This window comes from Megalops cyprinoides, chromosome 3 (genome assembly GCF_013368585.1).
Source record: "Megalops cyprinoides isolate fMegCyp1 chromosome 3, fMegCyp1.pri, whole genome shotgun sequence".
Lineage (NCBI taxonomy): Eukaryota > Metazoa > Chordata > Actinopteri > Elopiformes > Megalopidae > Megalops > Megalops cyprinoides.
In genome coordinates this window covers 1,097,561-1,109,311 of record NC_050585.1, presented here as the reverse complement: position 1 = coordinate 1,109,311, position 11,751 = coordinate 1,097,561, and the positions used below count along the sequence as shown (strand labels likewise).

The 11,751-nt window shown below is 40.4% G+C and overlaps 1 protein-coding gene across 5 annotated transcripts; it reads right to left on the bottom strand.

The window, feature by feature from the left end:
• Positions 1–310: 310 nt before the first annotated feature.
• LOC118775739 (histone H4 transcription factor) lies at positions 311–10,987 on the bottom strand. 5 transcript variants are annotated; one of them, XM_036525796.1, is made up of 10 exons: positions 10,943–10,987; positions 10,216–10,396; positions 9,601–9,830; positions 9,259–9,370; positions 8,531–8,683; positions 8,342–8,419; positions 7,630–7,750; positions 7,069–7,207; positions 2,077–2,201; positions 311–1,564 (listed from the first exon to the last, which is right to left on the bottom strand). In XM_036525796.1, the coding sequence occupies exons 2-10, from the start codon at positions 10,376–10,378 to the stop codon at positions 1,126–1,128; spliced, it is 1,560 nt and encodes a 519-aa protein (XP_036381689.1). In that variant the 5' UTR covers positions 10,379–10,396; positions 10,943–10,987; the 3' UTR covers positions 311–1,125. The 5 variants fall into 5 exon arrangements, with proteins under 5 accessions (XP_036381689.1, XP_036381693.1, XP_036381694.1 ...); XM_036525800.1 differs by having other exon boundaries at positions 9,601–9,827; XM_036525801.1 differs by having other exon boundaries at positions 9,601–9,782.
• Positions 10,988–11,751: the final 764 nt, after the last annotated feature.

Here is an 11,751-nt window from a genome sequence, read left to right as displayed (position 1 = left end):
CACTAAATTCTTGAACTGTAACTCTTAAACAGCTCTAGATGCTGTTACACTATAACAATTACAGCTGAAGTGGAAAACACACTTCACAACGTAACTAGTTCAAATCTGGATTTGATTCTAAAAGTTCTTTAGTGTTGCATTAAGCAATCTGACTGACACTGCATGGAGTTAGAGAAATACATCTGCAACATTTTTGCATACATACATATTCTCTTTTGTCGAGCTTGGCCCTGGTAATATTCCAGTTAAGTTTTCTTCTGGAGAAACAATTAGACATAAGATATAACAGCACTCCATTTCAGAGCTTCAGTGCCAAATATACACACTTGTAAGAATGCACATCAAAGTCCATTTTATTGGGAAAAAAATCATCAAAATAAACATCTGCTTTATTTATAAATGAGCACACAATTAGTCATTTAACAGTCTCCACACTCTTAACATACTGCAATGTGTAATGACCCAACAGTCTCTCAACATGATACCAACCTGAATGTTAGACAATGTTAGTCAATGCTTGTCAAGTAGATTTTCTGTGAATACTATCAGTCAGGCCCAAAATGGGCTGCATTCATTGCAGATGAAGGTGTTTCGTAGCTTGTCCTACACGGTGACATGTGACGTGGTGTGAACACAGGTAGTGAAGTTGAGGCATCTAAGCATGTTGTTTGAGACAGGGTCACATACGCAATGTGCCAGCACTTTGTGGATTCTCAAAACAACCAGCCACCAAGCACCAAAGAGTGCACAGTGCTTTCTCCCATAAACACACCCTTAGGTCAAGGCCAAATTTGACATGGAAACTTGATGGACCATAAATTAAGCTGGTAATTTGATTCTCAGATATACTTTTGCACCAACATCATTTGGATTTGTGTTACATTCCATTTCCACTCTTGGTGAATTTACAGTCCTGGAATGCCTTCAGCTAAGCCTAGCCCTAAATTGGGCTTAACAAAAGGAATACACATAAAGAGTAAGAGGGCTGATGCTTCAGAGGGACATTCCCTTGCCTCACAGCTGATATGAGAACACAAGAATGATGGAAAGCCAGAGTGGACATCTGCCCATTTCTCCTTTCTCCTGTGTGTGTGTGTGTGTGTGCATGCCCGTGCATAGGGGGATCTACACCACCTCCATGCCCAGCTGCTGGGCTGTGTCCTGTAACTGCATCATCACGTTTTCCCCCGTGCCCTCAGAGAGGACTACAGCTTGGGACGGACTGGTGCTGGTCAAAACAAAGAAGACACTTTCCCCCTGCTCATTGGTCCCACTCTCCACGTGAATGATGGAGCCGAGACAGTCCCCCTCACCATCTGTCACATCAGCCTGTCCACCATCAAGCACAATCCCTCTCAATTCGGTCGCGCCCATTTCATCTGACAATCCCGTACCTGCTCCCTCCCCCTCTGCTGTAGTGCAGTCACTCTGGGCAGCTTCGCCGGCTCCACCCCCTCCCCTGTCCCTGCCCTCCTGCCTCTCCTTCATTAGCTGCTCTGTCAGTTCCACACTTTCATAACGAATCAGCTGCAGACGCATGAACCCATCTTCATGTTCCTTGTACCTGAAGAAGAGAGAGGTAATGATGGGAAACTAAGGCCTCATAAACTCCAACACAGAGCCAAATGTCAGCATATGGCAGCTACAGCTGTTACACCACTGTTTTTCCTTGTTATATGTTATCCAGCTGTATAAATAGATGACGTGTTAGAATTATAACTTATGTAATTTGCTTTGCATAAGAGCATCTGCTAAGCAACTAAATGTAAATGTTAATATATTCCCATCATGTTTATTACAGAGACTCAACTATTTTTACCAACTGCTCATTATTTAAAGACTCATTTTATTAAAACTATTCATTTTTAATACACTGCTCCATAGGCTACTTGACTACAACTCAAAGACCAAGGGTGATCTACAGACAACAGTTCCAGAAACACTGAATTAGGCTTTTCTACCAATGAAACTGCAGCTGACATTTATCAAATGTCCTCCACCAAAAGTGAGCATTACAAAACACATATAATACTCAGAGGTCAAGGGTCTTGTTGTGGAGCAAGACATGAAGCTTACCTGAATCTGGGGTGACCTGAGGGCCATTTAAAGTGATGCTTCTTACGAAGGTGGGAGGTGAGGTTGTTGCCCCTGGTGAAGCACTGGTCACATACATGGCACTTGTAGCGGGGAATGAAATCTCCCTGGGAGAAACATTTTAAATAGTAAGTAAGAATCTGGACACTGTGGCATATTAAAACTATAATAGTATCCATTCCAACCTCATCTGTGAAAAATTCACACATACTCATACTCATATAGGGCCTTGTGTTATCCATAACCAGGTTTTGTAGAAATCTGCTACTTGCCAATGTGCCATCTGCCTGCAGCAGACATTCCCTACACAATCTACAGGTGTGATGCACAATACAGACTACCTATCAAAAACATGTAAGGCGAGGGTACTGTTCATATCCTCAGGACTCTGACAGGACAATGTGAAGAAAGGTGATAGATCAGAGTACTTTAGGGCAGGTCTGAGTTTAGGTCCCTCTGTGGTTTGTAATTGTTAACCAGGTGTGATCCCAGGTGCTCTGCACAAATATGGCCTCGCTGCGCCATGTCAGATTACAAACAAATCATGAGCAATACATGAGATAGCAATACAAGAGATGAGGCAAAGGCAAAAATCACTACCATAGTTTAGTACCCTTTTTGAGAAGATGGTTTCCATTAAACTAGAATGGGTTTGCTTTCATGCTGCCCACCTTTATAGTGGACCAATATCACAAAGTTCAGTTTCAGTTGTCTCTTGTTTTAATTTGTGTCAAACTTTCACATATAGCTCTAAATAAACCAAACTAAACTACACTTGGAAATTTAAATTTGAATCACTCAAAATAAACAAAGTGTGAAGGTGCCCCTTCAAGACTACATGGAAACAACAGTAATTATTATGATCTCAGTAACTGCAAAACAAAAATTCATTGAATTTCACAAGAATTCATTCCCAAGCACAAAAGACCAAGGCACATTTGTCAGTTGTCACAAATTAAGTAGATTCACATTTGTCACAAATTAAGTAGATTCTGAAAACATGTGTTTCTTCATAGTTTTCAAAGCACATCCTCAGCCCATGACAGAAGACCATATTAATCAAATGATGTTGCCATTAACCAATTATAACACAAATGTTCCCTTTTATAACAAGTGAGTGATGCTTGCTCCCCTCCAACAAACTTTTATTCTATTCTAACTATTATTTTACTTGTATTATTTTCTTTTTTCTCCTTACATTGTAACAGAGGAACAAACAGTACTACATTTTTCCAAGAAAATATTATTCTACGCTTATTTAATAAGATATAATATTTATAATAATATTATAATGGGTATTTGAAAAATACATTTATTATTCACACGTATTTATGAATATTGCTGAATAAGGCTGATATATGTGTGTCAATAGCCATGAATATTACTCCATAAATCATTGTATACTTGCACCAGCGCATACAAAATCAGTAATCATTCAGAGACTACTTGAGAATTGCCAACTGAGATCCAATGACTGTAAACATCTACTCAAAGAGGTGGCTTCATGAGGAACCTTAGCACAGAACTACAATCTATACAACATGGTCACCAAAAATGCAGGTTCCTACTTAAACATCCTCACACTTACTTACAGTGTTACATAATTGACTAAAGGCTAGTCTAGTCTCCATTACTATAAATCCCAAGGATTTGGATGGAAATACCAAGTGCTCATAAACCTGCTGTGTAACACCCCATTAATGGGGTACGTTTGGCTTGTACTGCCTTTCCTTCATAACAAAGTCAAATTAGATCCTGGAATGGCAAATTTTCCATCCTGCAAGTTAGGGGTTTGTGAGGAATACCCCATAATTACACAGCACCAAGAGTTAGGCCCTTTTAGGGTGTCCTACAGAAATGACCAAAACAGCCCTGAGGCCTGAGTCATAACAGACATTTTATTCTATATCAGGGATCTCTAACACGTCGCTCGCAAGCTACCGGTAGCTCGCTGCCTGTTTTTGAATAGCTCGCCAAAAGGTTCAAAGATTATGTACAAAAAAATCCGACAACAAATAAATGCACCCTGGAAACCTCTTCTCGTTTCAGTCCAATCAAATACACAGATGTTCCACCCCCCTCCAACACAAAATGATATCAGCTGTCAATCAAATAATTTACGCTACTGTCAAGTTTGTCAATACGTCGTCACGTCAGTTACGCTGTAGGCTAGCTACTGAGGTAGCTACTGAGCTAAAGCAAGGAGTTCGGTGGTGTTAGCAAGCCAGTTAAAGCTTATAAAATAGCCAGATTTATGATGAACAAAGAAAGTGGCCAGGCCAAAAAAAAGCAGAAAACATACATATTTCCATGAGTAATGGGAACGCAAGTTTTTTTTTTTCCCCACAAATGTGAAGGACAAGTATGTGTGCCTCATCTGCGGTACCAGCATTCCGGTCGGTAAAAGATGCAACGTTCGGCGGCACTTCAGGAACATTCTAAAACCCTTAACATGAAAAGGCTTAACGTGACCTAATGTTCCAAAACAGCGATCAATGATCACCAAATTTCTCTCGGACATGCCTTGCCATAAACACTTCTGTCAAAAAATCAAAACCAAAATCCTATGAGTATGGACGTTATCTTACATTAAGCGTTTTCCTCTCTATTGATGCCCATTATAAGGAAAAGGCTTAACGTGGCTTAATGTTCCAAAATAGCTTCCAGTGATCACCAAATTTGCCTGACATCTCACGTCATAACGTAGTAATGTTTTCTATGTTTTCTATGACTTGAATTTAAGATGTTTTGATATATTATGTGAGCTTGACACATTAAAATTTGAAACATGGATACAGAACATACATTTGACATGCTATTGATGTGAATTTAAGATGTTCTTGATCCAAAATGTGAGCTTTGGATATTGACATTTGATACATGTATATTCAAAAAGTAGCTAAATTCAGCTGGTTAACGTGAGTGTTTTGATACGTTATGTGAATAAGCATGAGTAACATAAGACATGAGTAGCTCTCCGCTACTTTCATTTTTTCAAAGTAGCTCTCAGATGAAAAAAGGTTGGAGACCCCTGTTCTATACCAACTAATTTAATTTAAATAAACTGAATTTAGATACAACCTCACATGGCAACAAAATAAACAGAATTTGGGCAATGTGAACTTCAACCCTTATCTTCTTCTCCATCTTATTATTCCAGCTAAATTACATCATCATAAATGTTCCAGAACCTAAATTTAGGTTCCTCACAATCAGTCCCTCCTCATATTCAGCCAACAGCAACATCTGGTCATTGTAGCCAGCTGAACTCACTATCTGACCTAGGCAGAAAAAACATGTGGCTTTGCAGAAAAGTTAGCTAAGGGCCTTACAAGTGCTTAAACACAAGAGTAATCTTAATGCAGATATTTTTACAGCAGTACTATAATTTTTGATTTACAAACATTACCATCTATGTTGAAAAACAACAGGTAACGAGGTTCAAAGGTCTTCACATCCCCAATCTAGATTTTCTATTCGCGGCCAGCTGCACACTACTGTCTCCTGATTAAAAGACAGCCAGCCAGCAAGCAAGCTTTTTAGCCAACTGGAGAATCACCTAGATTGCTAGCTACCTACATAACCATTTGTTTTAAATTAGTGGGTTCTCTATATAACTCAGCTACATAGCTAGCATTTCAGCCATGTGGCTCACCTCCAAGCTTACTGATTGGCTAAATGCTAAGCCATGTGATGTTCAGCCAGGTTTCTCATTAGCTAACTAGCATGGTAGTTAATGAATTATGCAGCTAGCACAGTAGCAAACTTCTATTTTCAGCCAGTTAGCTTGCTAGTGAACTGACTGCAATGGAAGTAAGTTCTACCCTGTTATAAAAAAATCCATTCTGGTTGGTTTAAAAATTGTTTTATTCAAAATATTCATAGATTTCAATAACCAATCAATAAAAATACTGGGGTGAGTCCTGGCTGTTTTATCCTTGAAGTGTCACACAGAGCTTCAGCTGTTATTTCAGCTTTGCTTTAAGTGGGAAAATGAAGGATGGACTGCATAAAGTTACCACAGTCCCTATGAATAAGATAAAGGTCCTTCTGTTGTGTCCCACTCTAAATTCACTGTGGTGATTCTGACTAAACATAGAGAGGAAAGTAATTTGACAGTATTGTATTTCAAAAGCCAGAGAATTAGTTAACTTATTTTTTCAGCCACCGAGTTACCACCTTAGCAAACTAGCAATGTAATTTCTTAGTTTGCTGGGTTTCCTAGTCAGTCAGCAAAGAAATAGGGTGGACAATAACTTACTCTTGCTTGTTAGCGATCTTATTTTATTTTCAGCCAGCTAGCTAAATGGCTAACTAGCAAGTTAGCTTGATAATGACATGCAAAAATATTTTGTATCCCTGTCCTGATATGCAGATTCACTACTGCTACACTATGAAGACATGACTAAACACCTTCATTGACAAACAATATTACCACCATTCGCTTCTCATACACTACTTCTGTTTATAAGAATAGTACGATAGCCCATAATATATAGTATAGTGCCAACACAAATAAAACCAACACAAAAAACAATTTCAGCATACAAAAATGGCAAGTTACTCATATACAAAATACTTCCTCTCCATAGTCAGAAAACACTAGCAAAAAAGTAAATGAACTGCCAAGGTACTCTAAACTACCCCTGCCACATCACCTCACTCAAACCGAGTAAGCATTATTCCAAAGCAAACCTACCCAATGTTCCCTAAATTCTTTTGTGATGATTAGATGTTTATGGAAAATAGAAGTAGAGTGAACTACTCTTAATTTTTCATACAACCCTACAATATGTGTCTGTACATAAAAAAGTATAAATTTAACTTAACGTATAATAAATAACTGCAGAATCAGTACAATATTTCAGAGAATAGTCTTATAAATGGCTATTCACCAACTCCAGTGTTGATCTGAAACGTTATAAACTGAACTCATATTTCATTAACACAAATGAGTTTTGAGTGGTCTGCCACCTCATGCACTTTCTTGTAATGAGTCTTGATGGAGTGAAGAGATCGGGTGGAGTAGTCACAGTCAGAGACGTCACAGCGGTAGGCAGGCTCACTGCTGTGGGTGTCCAGATGTTTGCGCAGGTCGATCAGGTTTTTACAACTGAAAGATAAGGGAACCACAGACACCAAGAATTAAACACTGTGACCTGGGATCCATGCACAACAACTAGATGACTTTTCCAGCTGATGTTCCCATACACTTGTGTTACCTTGAGGGCAGCATTTGAAAGACAAGATTGTCATCTCTGCTGTCTGCACACTCCTGAAGAAAAATTGCTACTATTGAGTGTCCCGCCCAGCAACTGCACTATCTGTACTCATACTACAATTACGGCCTACCTGTATTCATAGTCATACTGATACCCCATATATGCCCTCCTTGTATTTTTAGAATTCAAAGTGGCAAGAATGCCCCCGCAGGTGCTCTACATATACTCCCAATACTCACAGCCATCCTAAAACCATATATAAGTTGCCATACACGTACATGCAGAACTCAAAGTTGCCCTATGGCTACCCTACCTGTACTCGCAGTATTCACAGCTGTATGGCTTCTCATTGCTGTGGCGAAACTTGATGTGATTGCGCAGGGAGGAGGGAGATGGACATGTCATGTCACACAGTGGGCATTTGTAATGGTTCACTGCCATTGTAGAAGAGACAGAAAGAGGAGTAAGTAGCCTGGAAGATAATCATTTGGTTTTTCAAGTGTTCTAATTTCAGATCCATGTGATCCTTTAATGTGAATATCAAGTCATCACCTTGAAGGTATGTTTGAAAATTTTCACCTGGTTCAAATAAAACATGTTCCAAAAAAAGTACCATACTGATGATGGATGTGGTTATAAATAAAGTTATCTTGCTGTAGGTGTGCAATACACAGATGTTTTAATGGGCTCAGTTGACATGTAAAAATTATTTCAGACAGAGTTATTGGTCAGGATAAAGCCGTGTCTGAAAATCCCCTTTCACCTACCAAAAAAACAGTTCCACAGCACAGAGCTTTTGTAGGAGTTGAGTCAACAGTAACCCTACCATGAGTGGACTTCCTCAGGTTGCTAAGCAACCAAATGGCAATTGTTGAAAATGATACTGAATGTGCAAGTTCTGTGCTGCTGTCACCAGACAGCTTTGAGATCTGCTGAAAAACAAGGATGTCTGGTTTTGCCCTGCTATTTTTTGTTGCTGACCTGTGGTGTAAGGACTATAAAGAGAGGAAAGTGAGGGAGCTGACCATGGTTCCTCATGTGGTCCCGCAAGAGCCGCTCAGTGGCAAAGCGCTTGGAGCAGTGAGAGCACTGGAACCGCTGGCCTGACACAAACGCACAGGGAAGTGAATAACTGACACAGACAAAAAAAAAAAAAAAAAAGCATTCATGACAGCCTTTCATGCACCCCCCACTCATCTCTGCCCCTCTCTCACCCTCAATGGTGGTCTGCCGGCGGATGTGGTCGAAGAACTTGGTGTTGTTGGCAAACATGCCGCCACAGGTGGGACAGGCTACCACCTTCTCCTGGGTGTGGCTGCGCAGGTGCTCACGTAACTTAAACCGCGCCTTAAAGGTTGCCTCACAATCTGGGTGACACATCAACACATGCACACACGCTGTTACTTTCACCATCTAATCAAATAATACTTTACATATAGGTGACCCTTCATTCCTTTATCCTTTTTATTTTTAATGTCTAGGATGATAAATCAGGAGTTTTGCCAATCTCGTTCTAATTCTACAATTCTAATTCTGCAGATTTAAAATTGAGTGATGGCTGAGGTTTCAATTTTTTAACGGTTTTCCAGCAGGGACATGATTTCTCAAGGAATAACACTAGTGTCCTACTTACATCTAATCAATATGAGAGTAGGTGACCTCAATTAAAAAGATTTCTTTCTTTCACCTCATGTCTTCCCAATTCCCCTCGCAACTTAACCCCACACCCACCCACCCAGCCCCTGGAACCACCCACCTTCCTTCAAACCACCCTTAAACCATATGGATACAGTGAACCACACAGATATGGTTCACTTGCTGCCTTTACTCTTTGTGTTAAAGCGCACTACAGTATGGCCCCCTCCCCTCCTTTCAAAATACAGCACACAACATTCTATTCCCCCAGAAATGTAATACACAACATTCTCTCCCCATTCCTTACCCTTCCAGCCGCAATGCACCACGCTCTCCTCCTTCCCATTGGACTTCATTTCCATGCACATGCCATGCATCTCCACATGTCGGTAAAACCACTCCGGGTTATCCAGTGATGCCTTCAACGCAAATGGAGGAAATGCCCACAGAAGTGTCACTAACACCACTGAAATGATTAAGGCATATCAGGTTTCACTGAGATGCTAAAATCACTCAACAGTCTTACCAGATAAAGCATAGTCTGACAATCCACCCTGGTGTTAATCAAAAACATAGGATAATTCTTCAAACTGAGTCATAGTGTCATCAGACAGCGTGACCAAAAGGTCATCTCAGAGGGCTCACACACCTCACAGTGTTCCCATTGGCAAACAAAGTTGTCAGTGATGTCTGGGACGATGTTGCGGTTCTGGAGGCCGAGGGCACAGGTGCCCAGGTCGGGCTGGCTCTGCAGGACATGGTGCCCCCACTGCTTCAGTTTCGTGTGGTAGCAGTGGAAGTAGACGTGCCGCCACAGCTCCCCAGGACCCTCTACTGAGCAAAATCCACATTCCCGCCATAAACAGCTGCGCACCTCTGCTGCAAGACCACACATACCACAGGTCTCAACATATACAGGAGTTAAGCAAACCAAAAACCTTTCTTGACCATTCAAATAACCCAAATATATAAGGACTAACAGAGTATTTTGTTTAGAGTACTTTATTAGTGTATAAATTCTATACATTATGTCAATTGGCTACACCTCGGTAAATACTTAACAAATTAACTCTCCTCGAAAACTAAATTGGTCAGTTTGACTCATGTACCACTTACCGGAAATGGTCAACCACAAGGTTATTATCAAGCCAAGCGACACGTAACGATGGGAAACTTACAAGGATCAATGACGGCTAATGGTGAACTTTTGTATTTGAGGTCGAACTGATGATAAAGGAGAGCAAACCCCCCTCTCCACTCTCACCCAGTGTCTCAGGCCCCTCGTCCTCCAGTTGCAAGGCTTGAAGATGCTTTTCCACATGTTCGCAGATGTCCTGCATTCTGCTGAACGAATTCTGACATGTTCCCCACTCGCATGCGAGCTCCACCGTGACATCTTCTCTACGTGACCGTTTGCTTGGTGGCATCGCTACATCTCACGAGTACTGCGAATCACAGAAAGGGTTTGGAGATAGGATACAACAATATGCTAGCTACAGAAAACCAAAAGAAAATGTCAGTGCTACTTTGAGACAGGAAGTCAGTCTAGCTCTTGCATGACGCTAGCTAGCAAACTAGGATTCCGGAACGGCGATATAACTTCCATCGCACACGAAGATGCATTTTTCTCGTTGGCTGGTTATCTAGGTAATAAGCTCTGTGTTAATCTTAGTACAGGCGTTAATGGTGGGTCCGTCCGACTAACTATGCAAGCTCCAGTCAACTTTTCGCTAGCTAAGTAAATTAGCTGGCTAACAAAGCGTTCTAATTACCAACATAGCTCGGCTACAGACAGGCAGTGGTTTGGGCCGTCATATGTTGTGATGCTCACAGGCACTTACGCAGCCTAAAACGGCTCAGGAGATCCACTGTAAATATTAAAATATATCATAACGCAGCGGTTTGTAGTTTGAGTCACTGTCAACTGAACAGTTACTTTCACAGCGGTTAATTATGGCTATATGTCGCCAGATATCCCTAAACTCTCCCACCTGCTGCTTCCCCGACATATCCTTCTACGTCATTGAACTGGCAAGGTAACGGCCCAACTGGCGCTTTGTTTCGGATCGTTATCCAATGAAAGTCCAAAGTTTTTTTCAGTGGCACAAACTGTAACCAATAGACAACTCGCATGTGTAAGAATATTGCACGTCTAATAAACTGGTCCCCCGTAACACAACACACTATAATTTGTTCCTATATTCAATCAATCAATCTTAAAAAAAAGAAAAGTTAGTTTACTTTTTATTTAACGTAGAATATGTATACATCCAATAAGGCACATTTGAACAATGTTGTGCATTTTTACAGAAAATCATGAAAAACACAGCATATATATTATTAGGGGTCCTCTAAGATTTCATTCTTGTTGCGTAAATTAAAGACATCTTGCGTTTCTCCTTTAATGTTTCAGTGAAACAAAGAAAGTGGACGGTTCCTTGCAAAAGGAAAAAAGATGGGGGTGAGTTTTAATTCATTTGGCTTTGTGAATTAAAAAACTGTAAGTAAAACATTCATAACAAATTATGTTGATCTGTCCTCCCTGGCCATACCAAAAATACTTTTCTCCTTGGAAAAACTGGCAAGCTGAAACGTCTTTTTTTTTTTTAACCAATCATGCACGTTGGTCCCCAACAATCTTTAGTATACATGCACAAATGGCCTCTTGTTTCTTTATCACGATAACAAAATCAGTGTCAGAATCACCGTAATTTGCCAAATACATTAAATACACAAGGGCTTTGTCTAGGTGTAATGATGTCAGCAGTCAGAATATCACGTACTGCACACGGTGCTTCTT

Bases quoted from the DNA above. Each gene is read 5' to 3' on its own strand.
- LOC118775739 (XM_036525796.1), bottom strand. From the start codon at position 10,378: ATGCCACCAAGCAAACGGTCACGTAGAGAAGATGTCACGGTGGAGCTC. The intron at 9,831-10,215 runs GTGAGAGTGGAG...GTGGTCTTGCAG, and splicing joins CGAGGGGCCTGAGACACTGG to CAGAGGTGCGCAGCTGTTTA. The intron at 7,208-7,629 runs GTAGGGTAGCCA...CTTATCTTTCAG, and splicing joins TGTGAATACTGCGAGTACAG to TTGTAAAAACCTGATCGACC.